Consider the following 18,634-nt stretch of genomic DNA (forward strand, 5'->3'; position numbering starts at 1 on the left):
ATGCTATACCTGTTGACTGATTGATATGTGGGGTTTAACGTCCCAAAACCACCATTTGATTATGAGAGACGCCGTAGTGGAGGGCTCCGGAAATTTTGACCACCTGGGGTTCTTTAACGTGCGCCCAAATCTGAGCACACAAGCCTACAACATTTCCGCCTCCATCGGAAATGCAGCCGCCGCAGCCGGGATTCGAACCCGCGACCTGCGGGTCAGCAGCCGAGTACCTTAGCCACTAGACCACCGCGGCGGGGCGATGCTATACCTGTCCATCAACGAACGAGTGAACCACTGGGCAACATGTACCTGCAGTGGGGTTGAGGAAAGCGTGTTCGGAGTGGCGCGCGGTGTCGTCAGAGGATCCACTTTTTCCGCACCGCTGCATGGCCGCCGCACCGTAGAGCTCGGCACACACTTGTGGTTGCCGCATTGATTGGGCGGGCGCGCGCTGTGCAACAGTGCTCGGACGTGCGCGAGAGAGTTTGGGGCAGAATTCGAAATGTGCCGACCCGATGGGATGGCCTTTTGTTAGAAACACACGCTCTGGCACCACTATGGTCCCCGCAGACTTTCCCTAGTTTCATGGCTGGAATGATGGCGGCTGCAGCAGTCACATACAGTGGTTGATAACGCACTGAAAGCGTACTCCGGTGGAGCATTTATCCCTATACACTCTCGCGTATAGTGTATATCACACACTCGCCCAAAATTTGTATTTCATACAGACAGACTGCGTCTCAGGTACTCCGCAGTACGGGTCATCGCGAATTGCCCTTGCAGGTGATTTCGACGATTGCTGATAGTTTGATATTTCAAGTCGCGTTTAAATAACTTGCTCTGCACTTGATCAACACATCCGTAATTAATGTTACTATACAGGGTGTTTCAAGAAAAGTGTCCAATATTCTTTTCTTGAAATATAACTGAAAGGAGGTATCTGCGTTTTACTTGAGGCGTCGCCTTTCCTATGGCAGATGGGATCTTCAGATGGGTACAAACATTAATTAGAGCAGTTTTGTAGGAATTAACACAATCAGCTCTTTAACCAGTGGTGATAGCCGGTCGAGTCAAATGGGCGTATTCTAGCCATTCTTACGAATAGTCCATATCCACTTTGAAATTTTCGACAAGCAGCCACTGGTAATCACCGCGGAGCGATGCAATGAGCCTAATTTAGCTAGGGAAACCGAAACCGACGAAACAAACAGTCCATCCACCATTCACTTCGACAACAACCTCAGTGACGACATTGTTTCAGTCACCGTTATCAACCATCAATTTAGACACTTCTTTTTAAGGCCGCTTATCAACGCTCGCTTATTCTTCTTCCCCCAATGCGAGGGAAACAGTGTCGTCATTGAGGATGTTGTCGAAGTGAATGGTAGATGCGGTGTTTGGTGCGTCGGTTTCAGTTTCGCTAGCTAAATTGGCCATATTGCATCGCTCTGCGGTGATTACCAGCGGCCTTTTTTTTGCAAAATTTCAAAGCGGCTGTGGACTATTCGTAGGAAGTACTTTAGTTCGCCCATTGGACTCGACCGGCTATTATCACTGGTTAAAAGTTATTTGTGTTAATTTGTATAATTACTACCGTGAATAATGTTCGCACCCACATGAACATGTCTTCAGCCAGAGCAAGACAACACAGCAAGTAGCAGGCAGACACCCCATTTCGGTAAGTTTTAAATATTGGAGACTTTTTTTTAAACACCCTGTATATGAAAAAAAAACACGCAATTCAGTACGAACTAGCGCGTCAGACAATCATTTTTAAGCATTATAGCAGTCTATAAAAAAATACACTGCCGGGTCTGCTCCTGCTCATCGCCAAATTGCAACTGAAGAGCTACAAATAACGTCATATTGGTCTCACAAATCAAGTAAAGCACACTAATGAAATAACATTTGGGGTCTGACGTCTCAAAACCACACGATACGATCATGAGAGACGCCGTGTATGGGGGGCGCTCCAAAAATGTTCACTACTCGCTGTTCTTTAACGTGCACTAACACCGGACAATTCACGGGCCCGGCTCTATGCTTTCGCCGCCATTAAAATACGACCGTCGTGACCGGGACCAAACCCGCGTCCGCCACCGAGTTCCGTAACCAACTTCTTCACCGCAGTGGACAAGTAAAACATGGACGCTGCATGTTCCTATGGGTGCACTTTTATTGCACGATTACAATTTGAGGTCATTCCCTACTGCAACGAGCACTTCTACAGTCAAGAAGAGTCGCAAAGTGAGATGGTTGGCAGATCGCACCTCTTATTTGAGTCTAGTGGCTAAGGTACTCGGCTGCTGACCCGCAGGGCGCGGGTTCGAATCCCGGCTGCGGCGGCTGCATTTCCGATGGAGGCGGAAATGTTGTAGGCCCGTGTGCTCAGATTTGGGTGCACGTTAAAGAACCCCAGGTGGTCAAAATTTCCGGAGCCCTCCACTACGGCGTCTCTCATAATCATATAGTGGTTTTGGGACGTTAAACCCCACATATCAATCTATCTATCTATCCTCTTATTTGAGCGCGAACTCGATGCCAGGCACGAAGAAGCAGCGCTAGACCTGCCTGCCTTCTTCCTGCAGTTTTCTTGCGTCGAGTTCACGCTGATATATAAGAGGTTCCCTAACTTCAGTAGCCCCCTTAAAAGCGAAAGAAAAGGTTGTCACAGCTGGGACCAGCAGCCAGGGAGATTCAGTTCCTGCCCTGACAATTTTCTAGTTTTGCATGTGTATATATAGACGGACCCATGCAAGCGCACGCATGAACATACAGACAGCATAGTTGACCCCCCCCCCCCCCCATGAAAAAAAAAAAATCTCTGGCAACGCCACTGACAGCTGGGAGTTGTAATCGGCGCCGTGTTACTGCATGCGTCATTTACACGAAACTATTAACTCTGTTCACTCGTTATATTTTCGCATTGGTAAGAGCGTCGATTCATGACGGCGGAATTTTAAAAGCGGAGCTTCGACAGCGAACGAAAAACCACGATTAGAAAAAAAATGTTTGTACAAACCAGGATCCCTTTTGGTCAGTAAACATTTTCATTTATTTTTTTTTCAAGCACAGCATCCTCATGAATCGCGTCGAATGAGTGGCAAGGTGATACATGATCGTATAGCTGCGGTGTGAGCTTGTTCACTAAATTCGCATCAACTTTTATCGTCATGGCTATCGTGCCCAGTAGAGAGACCGAGCGTTCAAAGGTAACACAAGAACAATGACAGTCTCAAATTATCTATTCATACACAACCTGTGCGCGTTTATTAACGACGGAAAACCCCCGATAGTGTGATGTTAAAGACAACCGCACACAAATAGCTTCGACACTGCCAAATACAGTTATTTTGAAAGACTTACGCCGGGGTGCACTAACAATTCACCAACGTCATTTTGCTCACAAAACTGACGTCAATAAAAGGACAATCTGGCAGGTAAAGAAAACGTTTAGCTACGTCGACCGACCGTGTAACCAGGCTTCCGACTAGGTGGCTTCAAAGCACCCAAACCGGGCTCGCCTACCAGAACGCCTCGAAATGAAGCCGGATTCGCAGTGACAACACGTCGTATAAGTCTTCCGCTCGTGACAGAGATGTTGCCGCCATCTATGGAGGCGGAGCAGCAAAGAACCGCGCCGAAGCGCTATACGGCTACGTCTCGGTGCGATGTGGCAGTCGTGATTGCGTCAGACCTACGGGAAGTGCGTAGATACGTATATACACGCCAGCGAGGAAGCGCTGCGTTTCCAAGCGTTCGAGGCGTGCACGAAGAAATTGTAGCACGTCGTAACATACTGAGCAGCCAAAGACACCAAAAATACTATTATAATAACAATATAAAATTATGAGGAGTTTTACACACTAAAACCCCGATATGGTTATGAAGCACGCCGCAGTGTAGAACGCCGGAAATTTTGACGATCTGTGGCTTTTTTAAGTGAACTGGCTTCGCACAGTACATGGGCCTCTACCATTCGTCATCTGATCGAAAGCCACCGCCGCGGCCGAGATGGGACCCACGACGTGTGGGTCAGCAGCAAAGCACCCTAACCGCGGCAAAAAAAAAAAAAGGCACGATGAAGTCGGGCGAAAGATGCTCGGCGGAGATGCGGCGGTCGGCGTCCAAACGGGTGCATTCGTGTAGAAAGCTGTCAGACCGGCGCATTGGAACCACACCGTTCGCGATCATTTCCTTGGAGAGCTGAAACTACTTCGAGGGGAACTGCTGTTCACTTTTGTGTTACGAACCAATGCTATGAAACGGTTTCCGATTATGAAATGGGACGTATTATTGCCACATTTCTATAGCGACATATGTCTCTACGAATCTGGCTCGAGGCGTGTTTTAAAACAGAAACTGGGCTTCTTTAGCTTAAATAGCCCATGCACCTAAATAGTCTATGGCGTAAAACAGCTAGGACTTTAAGTGATAGCACACAACTACAAGGAAAGCACTTCCTGGAGCTTTTGGGAGCATGGTGAAGGAAAGGTGCATCGGAAACAGTCCTGAAACATAAGCGTTCTCCATACCAAAAGAACCGCCATTACAGCTCACCGGAAGTGACGCCAACCACTGCGTGACCCCGAACGGATGCTCCTCCTCGCTGCTTCACACGGATCACGCTACTGACAACTTCACTTCCAGAAGCTTTTCGCCTTTATACGATATGTGTAAAAAGAACTACTGGGAGAGCTGCACGGTCCGTAATTGCCGGCATAATTCACCTTATCGCTGCAGCTGCGCGCGGCGCAACGATAGCGGTGCCACTCGTAGTCTGGCACGGGGCAATTTTGAACGCTGCTAACGGATGATTCGCGCAGCTGCAAGCGGCATTGCGGCAAATCATTTTCGTTGACACAGCCCACTCCTGGGGTCTTTGTTTTTTTAGAAGCACAAGCGAAATGCTGTTAGTCTGCCAGCTTCACCGCCGTATTCTGAAATAACCCCCCGTATTCTAGAACGTCCCTTCACTCAAAGCTTCACCTTTAATTGAGAAATCTGATGGGAGCGCCTTCTCTAGGCACGGCAAGTCACTGCATATCAGCCATAATCTGCTGCGATTCATGAGTAGCGCAGCATTATTTTCAGCCGAGTAGCGGCGCAGTGCTAAACTTGGTCAAGTGATGGGTGAAACTCGAGTCGAGGAGCGTTTCTGAATACGGGGGTAAGCCTCGCTACTCCAGCCTTTACTAGAGCGAACTGATCACAGCGCCACCACTCCAACTGAATATGACTCCGCGGTTACCTTCACAAAATGCTGCCGGCTAACACCTGTGCGCAGTAAACACTTTTGCCGAAAGGTGGATCTGCCATCGTTACTCTAGCGTAAAGCTGAAGCGCCAAGTGACGGGGGGTCAGGCAGAGAACCGCTTTGCCCGAACAGTAGCTCTCTCACCTCCCAAACGAACGGCGGCCGACGATGCGTTCGTCGTAGTGCATCTTCGCGAGCAGAAGCACATGGCAGCACGCGCTGCGGCAGACTGAGCGCCTATCGCTCGTGCCGCGTCTCGCCGTTTATGGCGGCGCTGTTTGCGGGCGCACCATGCCCTCAAGCAGCTGCCCCTTATCTCGATGACGAGGCGCAAACACCCGACACGACGGCCCAGTGCGGTCGGCCATTCCGCCGCAGCACACCGTTGCAGCGGGATCTGCCTCCGCAGCAGATCCGCGCCCGAAATGAGGAGGGTCAGCACGCTTTATAGCGAGAATAGATACACACGCAGAGAACTTGTCCCTTAACAGAATAGCTTTACTATAGAAACAGAGCCTGCGTTGCTTCGATTTACTGCGGGCCTGACCAGACCTGGACAACTATACAAGGCGGACAGACTTACCCCCATATTCACAAACGATCCTCGACTCGACTTTCACCTTTCACTTGACAGAGTTGCGCACTGCGCCACTGCTCGGCTGAAAATGACGGTGAGCCACTGACGAATAGCAGCAAATTGTCACTGATATGCAGTGACTTTCCCTGCCTAGAGATGGCGCTCCCATCGGCTTTCTCAAAGCATTGGGGTTTAGGGACCGGGAGGGCAAAATATACTTTAATCGGGTAGAATTAACTAGAAGGAGGTTATCTGATTGGTGGCTAAAGTCAAGGCACGAGTGAAAATTAAACCCTTCACTACAAACTACGAATCCTCAACCTCACTATTTAAGGGGGAAAAACTAAATCTACTTTTTGGTTCATTAAGTATCACGGCTTGGTGGCGCTAGCCACCGCCCGATCTAAAGGGTACAGCCATATCCATCCATCCATCCATCCATCCATCCAAGTGAAGGTGGAGCGTTGAGTGAAGGGGCGTTCTAGAATACGGGGGTAAGAGTTGCACCTTTATAAGCCATTCGCCCATCGAATAAGTATCTTCTGCTTTATTTGACAAGGTGCTTGTGATGTCTCCCGGAGAGAGGCTTCAAATATACTTCACGTCCCAAGAATAAAACTTGACATTTAAAGTTATATTACACTGCTACTATGCGCACCCCACGACGCTTTCCTTCAAACTGTTGCACAACACTGTAATAATACTTTGTGGAGGCGCCACCGAGGATGACGGATGAACGAGGCAAACCCAGTGCACGAGGCCCGCTGCCGGAGTCCTGCACACGGCCTACATTTGCGCGCGCTCGAGGTATACAGCGCTCGTAAGCCAGCGGCGGCACGACACGCCCTGAATCGCGCACGCCACCTGCTGATCGACGGTATATACTTTTCCAAAGGATCGAACTGTGCAGACACGTGTGAGCCATTACGCAAATGGGCGCACTCGGTTCCTTCTCCTGCGGAGATGCGCGCGCGTCGAATAAAATGTGTTCATAAATTTTGCAGATATATGTGGACATTAGCGTTAACGAATGTCTCGTATTGATGCGAGCAAACATGGTTTGGCGTGTGGGAAGTTGCATTCTTACGTTGGCTTTACTCGTTGGCCGTGTAAAACAGAATACTATTACTAACCATCGGCTCTACATTTGTCGTGTAAAAAAGTCATTAAAACACCATTTTAGTAAGTATATATGCAAAGACACTCGTAGACTTCAATATATATAAAAGAAAGAGGTAACGCGTATATAAAAAAACAGAAAGCCTTTGGAAAAGCCAACTCAAAAACGAGAGAAACGAGAACCGCAAGGCAAAGATTAGTAGCAACTGATCAGATTTATCCGATTCAGTTTAACGGGTTCGTTGCTCACCATGGCATCTTCGCAGGTAATACGTCGCGCTGTTACGATTGAGGGCGCGGGTTTGATTCCCGACTGTGGAAGGTGTGTTTCGCAGGGTGTCTACTAATTAAATTTTTCCTAATTTCCTGACCGTTGCAGGTTTTTAAATATAATTTACAATTATATTACTGGTACGTGTAAAAACTCTGCGCATTGGAGAATTGAAGACAAACCCTCAAGGGGTAAAAAGAAAATACATGCATGGGTTGCTATACAGAGAAATTTCCGCTTTTGTGCACATTTCTTTACTATAAAGCATTTAAAGTTGCCTTCCCGACAGACGCGATGGCCACAGCTGGCTTAGCAGGCACACTTTCAGCACTCTTGCTTGGTATGCACAGTTGGCACTCATTCACTCGCCGCACTCCCAGAACACGGTAAGCAGGGTCCCGCATTAAAAATACGCAGATGTTTGTCTGGGAAGCACTTTGTGACAAGCTCACATCAGACAGGCGTTTCTTGCTCACAGGGCGATTGTATACAGCAGTGATGCCCATATTGATGAGTCTTCTGGCATGCTGCGCACCGACCCTTCCTTGCGCCGTTCGGCACCGCTCTAATACATAACCTACGCGTGCTCAAATATTTACGCGTTCATCCAATCAGAGGTAAATGAACGCTTCTTCGCGGAAGGCATTGCGACTGATTCGCAAGAAGAATGGCAATATGGCGGAAGCCCAGGCAGTTCACGATATGGATTGGATTATATAGGATCTGATCCGACCAAGATCATAGGATTTACTTTGTTGATTTGTGTCCGCGTTACAACTGCGCACCACGAAAATATGCTGTTCAGCAAATATATATATATATATATATATATATATATATATATATATATATATATATATATATATATATATATATATATATATATATATATATATATATATATATATATATATATAGTCGCCGCTCGCGTATCCTGTGGATCTATTGCGCAGACAACGAGCAATGACAACGTCCGAAAAACGGGATCGTACTGCGATACTTATTATTATTTTTCACATGATGGGCATGCACACCCATTTTTGCATTTTATTTCTCTGACCTCTGAAGCTTGTGGCGCAACGCAAGTGCTCCTAGGCATGTAATCAAAGCTGTCGAATATGTGGCAGCACGGAGGAATTTCACCAGGCCGCCGGCGAAGCCGCCCCATGGCTGCCCGAGGAGGCAACAGCTTCGTCGATTCGTACAAATATATGTAGCTGGATGTGAGCATTCAATTGCTCCGTTTATTTAGCATTTTCAGCGAACATCTATCTATCTATCTATCTATCTATCTATCTATCTATCTATCTATCTATCTATCTATCTATCTATCTATCTATCTATCTATCTATCTATCTATCTATCTATCTATCTATCTATCTATCTATCTATCTATCTATCTATCTATCTATCTATCTATCTATCTATCTATCTATCTATCTATCTATCTATCTATCTATCTATCTATCTACCCGCCTACGACATTTAGCTCTTTAGGATGACTGCAAGTTGGGCGTGTTGGTAAAGGTTCATGATGAAACAACCGCATTTAGCGCTTGTTTCATCATGAACATTTAGCTCTCCTGGCCGTTGCAATGATGGGATCTGTACCAATTTTTTTATGGCATAACATGACTGTATTACGGGCGTAAGGCATAACATGAATATCATGACATGTATGTCATCGATGTCATGATTTGCATGTCATAGTCTTGTTGCTTTGCGGTGGTCTCGTTCACATGACATATTGCAAAACTGGTATGGTATGACATGACCACATAGCGATCATAAGTGGCAGGCCCGAACGTGGAAATCATGACATGCATGTCATGTACGTCATAGCTACACGCCATACGCTTATGAGCCTGTATGGCGTCACGTAGCACGTGAACTTTATTACGAGCAGGCAGCTGACCAACAGTTCCTCGTATACAGCCTAACGGCACCAAGTCTGCCAGTACGAGACCCTCGTTAATGAATAAGGGAAAGAAGTGTATACCTGTATAAAAAAGAGTGTACCACACTCGCCGCCATGGCTACAGGTGGCGCTGACTGGCACTCCCACGTTTAAAATCACATATAAACCCAATAAAGTGGCTGGGGGAATAGCCGCCGTGATAGCTCAGTGGTAGAGCATCGAACGCGCTATTCGGAGGTCGTAAGGTTCGAATCCTCCTCACGGGAAGTTATTTTTTCACCCACTTTTCTGTCTTCTTATTTACTTTACACTGGTTCTAATAACTTCCCCTATACATTCCTTGGCATTATTGTCTGTTATATATAAATACTGAGCGCGCCAGCGTTACGAGAGAGTTGTGTCAGAGCTGTTCCCTTATAAATATAGCAGCAGTTGCGTCGCGCAAGGCATCGCGCCAACATATTCCTAGAACACCACCCGATCAGCACAAATGCTTCAGACAATTATTATATCACCGCCAATGAATTGTTCTGGCCAACCTTATCCAGGCAAGCAGACTGACAATGTGCTTAAAAACCCGCAATAAATACAGCGCAGATACGAATTGGCCTTTTATACTCTTCCCCCCCCCCCCCCTAGGTTTCACATCTACATATGCGTATGTGTCCTCTATCGAATATCCCTTCTCTACCACCTTTTTTTTTTTTTCAAACACTACACAGTAGAACTCCTGAGAGCAGCGGGGAAGCGGTCCTCTCAGAATGTGTCGACCCATTTCCCCAAAAACTCTTGAAGCTGCTACTGGCCACGGATCCGCTAACATTCCTCTTAAATGCAACAGAACCTTGAGTCATTCAGGATGCACTTCAAAGTTTTTGTTGCGGAGAGGGGCACTATAGCTGTGCGACTACATCATCTCCCTTTCTCTCCCACACTATCACTTCCCCTCGCATTGAAAACATCACACGCTGATTCTAACTCCGGCCCAGAGCTTTACCGACACCTGGGTGCACCTAATCTCAGCTCATCACTTTTTTTTTTTTTAGCTCACATCTTCCTGGCGGCATATCAAATCGCAAGTTGCTCGCCCGTCGTCGTCTTCGCTCAATGGTAAATTCTGATTTCACTAACCATAGTTGGTTAAAAGACAAATTCGCAAAGATACATTCGAAAAACACTTCTCCTTCTTCCCCCTTTTTTTCAGTTTATATAGAAAGCGCTATACTCTAATTATAGCGCCGCAGCCGCGTTCACCCGAGCAGTTTTCCAAAGCCAGATGCCACTCTCGGTACCAACGTTGTTGCTGCAACTCTTTTGACGTCCCTGGTAGGTGACGCGATTGTGAGCTTGCAAAAAACTGCAGGTATTTTTCCGTCACCGACTGTAGCCTCTATAATGCACACAACCTTTGTAATCGACATCGCTCAACTCAGAAGCGAAATTTCAAAGCACGCGCTGTAACGTGCTTTCAGACACAAATTCGTAACTATTTCGACACTTATAGAAAGAGAGCCATTCTCGTTACTCTTGTAACATTCGCGGTAATTAATTGTGTTCCCTCTGAAGTTACGACAGCACGTTCTATACTTGCATCAACAAAATCTCGACAAGAAAAGCGCGCGTCTTGCGACAAGCCTCACGTCGCAAGCGCCGGGTGGTTTCGACGACACTGGGCCTTTATGTTTTGCTCTCTCGCCCTCAGCAAGCAGTGTACCCTGCTGAACTCGGGCAAAGTGTAGGTGCGTGGATCCCCGAAGCTTGTGCGACACTGCGTTATCAGAGCGCTTGTGTTCGCTGGTTGTCGGGGCGAAGCTCCTTATCGGCGTGGCGTCATTGTTTACAGGCGAAGGACCTCGCGAAACGCGTGCGCACGAGAGCAGCAGAAAGAAACATCACGCGTGGCCACTCGGAAAAGACGATCGGCAAGGCTGACCTTCAGCCCCGCATTCACAAACGCTCTTCGACTCGACTTTCACCCTTCACTTGACAGAGTCGAGCACTGCGCCACTGCTCGGCTGAAAATGACGCTGCGCTACTCAAGAATAGCAGCAGATTATCACCGATATGCAGTGACTTGCCCCACTTAGAGATGGCGCTCCCATCGGCTTTCTCGAGTGAAGGTGGAGCGTTGAGTGAAGGGGCGTTCTAGAGTACAGGGGTCAATCACGCTTGCCCGGTCTTGTTCCACGGCCAAGAGAGACTTACAAAAAAATGGCAGTGGCTTAGCTCAGCTATGCCAGGATGTACGTAGCGTTAGCAAATGTTCAGCTGATTATTCTTAGCTTTCCAGATATCATGCTTACAGCTATTCCAATGACACACACACGGTATACGTATTATGTGGCACATGTATATTTATTTTGCCGGGAAACTACTTCGGGATCCGATGAGTTAAGCTTCTCCGCTCTACTGCAGCGTTGAGCAGCATTTGCACTCTCCTTCTCCATGGCTATACCACAGTGGCAAACGCCAGTCAGAGGCGCTATCAAGCGGCTCCAGCGCAGTGTCAGATGGCGACTGCACAGGGAAGGCGCGCGCGTCGGCGTCCATATGTCTGCCAAGGCTATGACAGCACTTCTCTGGGAAGCGCACACCGGCCGCGGCCGAGTGCGAGGGAGGTGCCGGCCCCGGTGCGCGACACCACTGATCGTCTGCGCAGCGCATCGAATTGCGCGCACACCGGCGGCGGCGGAGTATCATTGCGCATGCGCAGACCAGTGCCACGCGAAATTGGCTCAGCGAGGCCAGTGTAGCTGACGCTACAAAAGAAAATAAAAACGCGCGCGTTCCCCACTGAGTCTTCCGGAGCGCGCAGGAGATCGACGCGGGAAAGCCCAACGTACAAAACTGGGCGAGAAACGGCTTCTTCAAACCCCTGCCCTTATCAGCATATCAAGAAGCAAGAGCAATGCCGCTCGCCATGGCACGTCGTCCGTCACCATACCATGAAAAGCTGCGACGTGCTCGTGACTACCGCACCGCGCCACTGTAGGTAGGCAGGCAAACGAGTTAAAAGGCGGCCGAAGGCAATGCGTCTCACATCAGCATTGCCACTGGTGGCTACTTTAATTGGCGAATTTGAGAGGCCCGCGGCGACCTAAAGTTAACAAGGCGACATGGAGAATTTTTGGCGGTTTTCGACTTACGTCTCGACCGCGTTATGCATTCTTTTACTCAGTGTGTTCAAAACAGATGGACTACACTTTCTTCTGTTTTTCAGAGTTTTAGATCAACCAATAGAAGGCGGACTTTGAGCGCAATTGAGTGCGTCTGTACTGTTTCACGAATGAATCTCTTGAATTCACCTAGATCCTGGCAGTTCTAGCGTATACTGGTGCGTTCTCCACCAATCTCTCAGTAAACTTGAAATCAACGGACTGCTTGACGTGCCGCGAGGCTGTGGCGTTATTCTAATTAAGTTTCTTAGGTGCCTGAAGAGCTTTAAGCGCCTTTAAAGTTTTGCTTTTGAAGGGGCTAGGTGACAGTTAGGCCGCGTGTTCCAACCACAGCTCCAACTGTCCTGAATAGCTTATCCACTTCACTGCTTTAGTACCCCCGAGTTTGATAAGTAGAGTTTTAATTTGTTGTTAACATACTTTTCGGACCGGTCAAGAAGTCGGCTTCTTTGCGTAGGCTTCAGAAACTGCATTGAGAGTAATGTGTAGCGCAAGCATGACCGCACATAAAGCGCGGTGCGGGCATTGGCGACGGTTACGCAGCACTTTCGAATTTATTTCCGTTGCTTTGTAAATAATTTGTTCGATTGTAGGGCACATGATTGCCCTGCAAATACATTCTCTTAAATATGCAGGCAGGCCACGCACGCCGTCCCTCTCTTGTTGTAGCGACTGCCTCGCCCTTGTTGCAGTTGGCGCTGGAGCCAAGCAGAAAGGGGTGTTCGCGATTCTGCGAACAAGTTGCCGAAAGGAGGCGGGCCAGCCGACAGCCGTCCAAATATGGCTACTGTCCTCCCAACCGGTAAGCGAGGCTCATCCAGTGGCGACGCCGCAAAGCGTACAACGAGACGACCGAAATCGTTTCGGGCGCGACAGCCTCCTCGAAGAAATGGTGGACCGCGCAAAATGGAGGGAGGGGGCACAACGCTAAACCGTTTCCTCCATGACGATAGTTATAGCGCGAGAACAAAATGACGACACAGAGACAAGAAGGACACGAAACTCTGTGTCGTCGATTTGTTCTCGCGCTATAACTATCTTCATGCCATACCAACTAGCCCAAGCTGTCACACTTCTATGTTACGTTTCCTCCAGACACGCGTTGCCCGTTGTTAGGAATTTGCTATGTCGCGATGGTAGCGGTGGCGAAGAGCGGCGCACCGTCGAGCGGACTTCGATGAAGCCTTAGCCCGAAGGTGAAACAGGGAGGCAATCCGTTTGGAAAACAGCAACAAAAGTAGCGTTTACTGTAGCAGGTTGTCGTTTTACAGAGCCGGCCAGCACGAAAACGTCGGCTGGGGCAAAATCTCCTAACATGGGGCCGGCTCGGCCTTAAATAGCGTTTTTGGTCCATTCTCTCTGACCAGTTCTCGGGCTCGGAGGGGGAGACGTAGCCATACCCGGAACTGCAAGGTGGTTCGGCGGAGGAAGGGACGTTATCCCCGGAACTGCACGGAAGGCTGCGCTGGGAGGGGGGGGGGGGGGGAGACAGCTCGTCGGAACAGGGCTCGATCTAGTGAGACGTGCTCCCGAACGAGGAACATGTCTGTGGCACAACACCGTATAAGAGAGTATTCGCCACAGGTGTTTGACAGTTTATATCTACCGAAGAATGACGTCTCGGCAGGTCTTTGAACTGCTTTGGCAAAAGGCCCTGCGCAGGCGTAATTTTGGCGAAACAACAATTGTGATCGCAGTACTGCCCATCTAATTGTATAAACATTACATACGTACTCCACGGTGATACAGGCGTCACGTCGGGTTAGCGTGAATCGTAGTTAATCACCATCCACTAAAGTTCCTCTACGTTACGTAGCAATCTAGGGTTACCACACTCGCAAGCAAAAGCTCCACATTTGAGCTTAGTGTTGGTGATACCTATGTTGTTATTGGCATCGTAACGCAGCTGCAAACAACTGCTTGTATTAAACGTATGCGAGTGTTGAACATACATGTCTCCGCGTATAGCATCTGCACATTCGTTCAGCGCCATTCTGCAACGGTTCGCTCAACAACAAAAGAATTACAGCACAGTCAATAGTAACTAGTGTTACACCACGCGCTTCGCATGACACCAACTCTCATTCTATGTGGGATTTACTGATTTTTTTTTTAGTTAGAGAATATGCCGACAATCTTTTCTAAAAGTGAGGGGTAAGCAGCACAATATGAATTAAGAGCAGTACACCCTACAAGCTTCGCGAGAGTTTCACCAGAGATAACACCCTAAAAAGGGCGCTTTCCAACCACATCGAACTGCAAAAGTGTGCGCGTCGCGTCCAATCTTTCTATTCATATATACCCTAAAGGCCCATTAGAGCATTACACAGGGGAGTTTTAGTTGTACAATAAATTCGCAATTCAAAACATTGTTATTATATAATGAAAATGGTAAACAAAGTAGAATGCAGTTCCACATAGAAAATTGCCAACGGGGAAAAAAATTGGTGACATCAATGAAAACTCATTTAAGAGGGACATGACTATAGTGCGAAAAAATATAAAAAATATACAGAAAATTGCCATAAAAAGAAAATGTATTTACAATAAAGAAAGAGTAAAAATAAATACATACATGCATACACAAATACGCATAAATAAGAAAGTCATATGTCCAAGAAAATATTTAACTTGTTTGAAAAAGTGGCATAATCAATGATCGAAGCGATGTCCCCCGGCAGTGTGTTCCAGTGATGCATGGCTCGAAGTAATTGTGACTGATGATAGATATTTGTGCGTGCAAAGTAAGGCTGCATTTTGAATTGGTGATCAATACGTTTGGAAATATTAGGGAGTTTTAGAATACCGTTTGCGGGCGTTGCGGACGTAGCGGTCACCATACGAGTTTTAAAATAGCGTTTGCTCTGCCGCAACGCGCGATCGCAGCGGCTGCGTAGCCTCGAAACCAGCGCTTGCGTGTCACATGCGGGCCGTCATCACCGCACGCTATTTCGGATTTCCCGCGTGCGGTCCGCGAACGTCGACTCGCGTTACGACGCATGCGCAGTGGCAGCGACCGCACCACAAGGGCTCGCGGTGCGCCATTCTAAAACTCCCTATTATGAGGTTCGTTTATGTGAGCTACACGAAAGGAGGATTTACTATGATAAAATGTATGAAAACGTGACAACAGTGAAGTGAATCCTCCGTTCTACGCAGTAAATAGAGTAACGGTCAAAGCAACGAAAGGGTTTGAAGACTGCATATAGATGGAGGTTCGTTGCTAGTATATGCATGTTTGCGTAAGTGCATGTGCCCCGAGCACAGACACTCCAAAGTAGCAACCATGGCAACACTTATTTCCGGGAGGAGGGTACGGTACAGACAACCAAGTGGACATTTTGTGAAATATTCCTTTCACTAATTGTTTCCGCATCTGGACTGGTGGAATTACTGACGCATTCTTTCATAAACACATACTGCATGCATGCTTAACTCACTTGCTCCGAGTTATGTTTATTTACAAATGTAAGTCATGTTTATTTACAAAATCATAAAATGCAATGCAAACATCCAAGGTGCGACATTCTAAGGAAGCGGCAGAAAAAGTATACGTGTGTAACAGGCCCGAAAATTTTCGGTATAATAGGCATTCACAGCCTTCTTCAGCACCCCCCCCCCTTCTTTTCCTAGCCTCTTAATTGTCCCCGGTGAAGCAATATGTGTTAGTAGTAGCTTTAGTAAGCTCCTCAGTTGAAGTTATGTCTTATGCCTTCGTACTGATATTTCACTCTACTTTTATGCTATACATCGCGACTGGGAAGATGTGTACCTTTAGACAAGTATTTTTTATTATAAAATACCCACAAAATAAACCTAAACCTTCTCCAAATATCGGGAAGGCGCCAGGATGTATACAGCTTTATTTTCTTTACAACAATCAAGATTGCTTATAAAAATGCTATAACAGTCAGGTCCCTGTCCTCTTCTAAACAAACTCCACGCCGAGGAGGAAAAGCTTTGCCGCGCATAAAGTTACGATGAAATGGGTAATTAACAATAACTACCTAATTAGCGCTTTAATTGGCGATTCGAGGGCAGTTGTCTGTATTCAAAAAGTTGTAGGACTTCAAACTTTATGGCACGTTCGTTCAAAATTTTTAAAAACACGTCATTTGATATAATAATCACCGAAATTCGAGGCGCTGATCACGGCGATACCGAAAGCAAGCGTGCCGGGCGCGCTGGAAATGTGGTGCCTGTGTTACGTCAGCCCGCAGAAGATGACGTGATAAAATTTTTGAAAGAGGCGCTTCGACGCATGATATGGTCGGGTAAAACGGCAAGCCTTCTCAAACAACCAAACGGGCCACACATTTTATGGAATATGGTGTCTTTCGCGCCATATCCAGGAGAAGTGCAACATCCACACTACAGCGCATAACTAGGTGGCCAGCCACTGTGGCGCTGTACTTGTCGCAGAAAAGCGAAAATGTTCTTTGAACTTATTTCAAAGTTTAACAAAGTAACAGGCAATTAAGCATGCAGCACGCACCAAACTCCAAATACGAAGAATAAGCGGTCCGATTGTGTGTTTGAGACAACTTGCCGTTTCTCCGGACCATATTTATTTTATTCAAAATACCTTACAGACAAAACAGGGCATTGTCTAAGGGGAGCATAAAAGAATTACATACACGAATTCGTACGATTTCCACACAAACAATAACATGAACTAATTGTCAATTATTATAAAAGTCCTAACAGGAATAAATATTCTTCTGCGACAATCCCGGCTGCGGCGGCTGCATTTCCGATGGAGGCGGAAATGTCGAGGCCCGTGTGCTCAGATTTGGGTGCACGTTAAAGAACCCCAGGTGGTCAAAATTTCCGGAGCCCTCCACTACGGCGTCTCTCATAATCATATGGTGGTTTTGGGACGTTAAACCCCACAAATCAATCAATCATATTCTTCTGCGACGCGCTTTTTTATCAGTTTGTGACGCGACCTTCCGGTTTGACGTAACACAGATGTCGAACTTCCTGCACTCGGTTTCGGTATCGCCGCGAACGGTGCCTTTAATTTCGTTTATTATTATACCAAATTACGAGTATTTTTCATTAAACAATGGCCATGCCATAAATCGTCAAGTCCTATACGACTTTTCCATATACACACTACTGTCCTGAAGTTAATAATTAAAACATTATTTAACGATGTCTCGTTAATCACTAATTTCAACGCCATCTAAGGCGTGGCAAAGTTTTTCAGCCTATAGGCGTAGAGTTCGTAAGTGAAAATGACTGGGACCTGATTGTCATAGCATTTTTATAAAAATCCGTATTGTCTAGAAGAAAACACCTTGTATGACAATCGAATTTATCACAAAGCATGCTAATTCGCTTGAGGGATATACCAAACCTGACATCAGGTTTTCATGAGAATATTTATAATGTATAGCGCGAGAATATACAGAACGAACAGACAGAACCACACACCATGCACAAACTATTGTGGTGTTTCTTTCTGTGTGGCCGTTGTCTTTTTTTTTTTTTTCGCGCTACGTTATGATTATTAACAAGCACCAACTAGCCCAAGAACAGGTCCTTCTGCAGAAGGTTTTCATGACCCTTAGAAAAAAACAAATGATTGATTACACAACAGTAATGGCTGGCATGTTTATATAAGGAGCCTTGCTACGCTATATAGCACGTCAGAACGCGAAAAAGCAGTTCACTTTAAGCCGACGACATAGCCTGGCGTAGTGTATTGAGTAGTGTACGCCCGTGCTGATATATTGGTCTCTAGTTCGAATCTTGCGTGTGTGTTACGAATTTTGTGAAACTTCTTTTTGAGCGTGTAGGGAACACATCGATTTCACATGCACAAAATCGCAGCCATGCATGCATGTATAAACCTCAAAATGATGAATACAGAATCTCTCTCTCTCTCTCTCTCTTTTGCGCAAGACACTTTTATTGCTCCATTCAGAAGCATTACGCGAGCAGCAACCGTTATTCTTTTGGTAGTTTCATGAGGAGGCGCCATGCGAAGGGGTAACAGTTAGTCCTTTTCGCAGTTATCCCAAAAAAAAGAGGGATTGGTGTGCCGGGCCAGTTATACTCACGTAGAAGAGGGTAAAACCCCGCCCCCAATATTTCTTTTACTCGTTTACTTCTTAGAAGATGTAAAGGAGGAAGAGGGGTATCCCGCGTTATCTCTGCACCTTACGCAGTGTAAAAATGAGCGGACAAACCTGCAGCGATATCGTAGGCAACCATGCACTATTTCAAGGCGTCCCCTGACAGGATTCGCGTTTGCAATACGTTTCCAGCGGAATGCAGCTGTGCCGCCTTACATTTACGTTTTCGTCAAGTT

At 46.8% G+C, this 18,634-nt stretch overlaps 1 protein-coding gene across 6 annotated transcripts in view; it reads right to left on the minus strand.

Moving 5' to 3' along the window:
* Nucleotides 1-18,634, minus strand: part of RhoBTB (Rho-related BTB domain containing) — a 344,465-nt gene that overhangs the window by 190,225 nt on the left and 135,606 nt on the right. Inside the window, exon 1 of one of the 6 annotated variants that reach the window (XM_037426648.2) lies at nucleotides 5,399-5,580. The exons of the other annotated variants lie outside the window; for them this stretch is intronic. Within the exon in view, the coding sequence (XP_037282545.1) occupies nucleotides 5,399-5,442 (44 nt within the window). The 5' untranslated portion in view covers nucleotides 5,443-5,580. Of the gene's footprint in view, nucleotides 1-5,398; nucleotides 5,581-18,634 lie in introns of those variants that run through there. 6 annotated transcript variants of the gene reach the window in all.

This window comes from Rhipicephalus microplus, chromosome X (assembly GCF_043290135.1).
Source record: "Rhipicephalus microplus isolate Deutch F79 chromosome X, USDA_Rmic, whole genome shotgun sequence".
Classification (NCBI taxonomy): domain Eukaryota; kingdom Metazoa; phylum Arthropoda; class Arachnida; order Ixodida; family Ixodidae; genus Rhipicephalus; species Rhipicephalus microplus.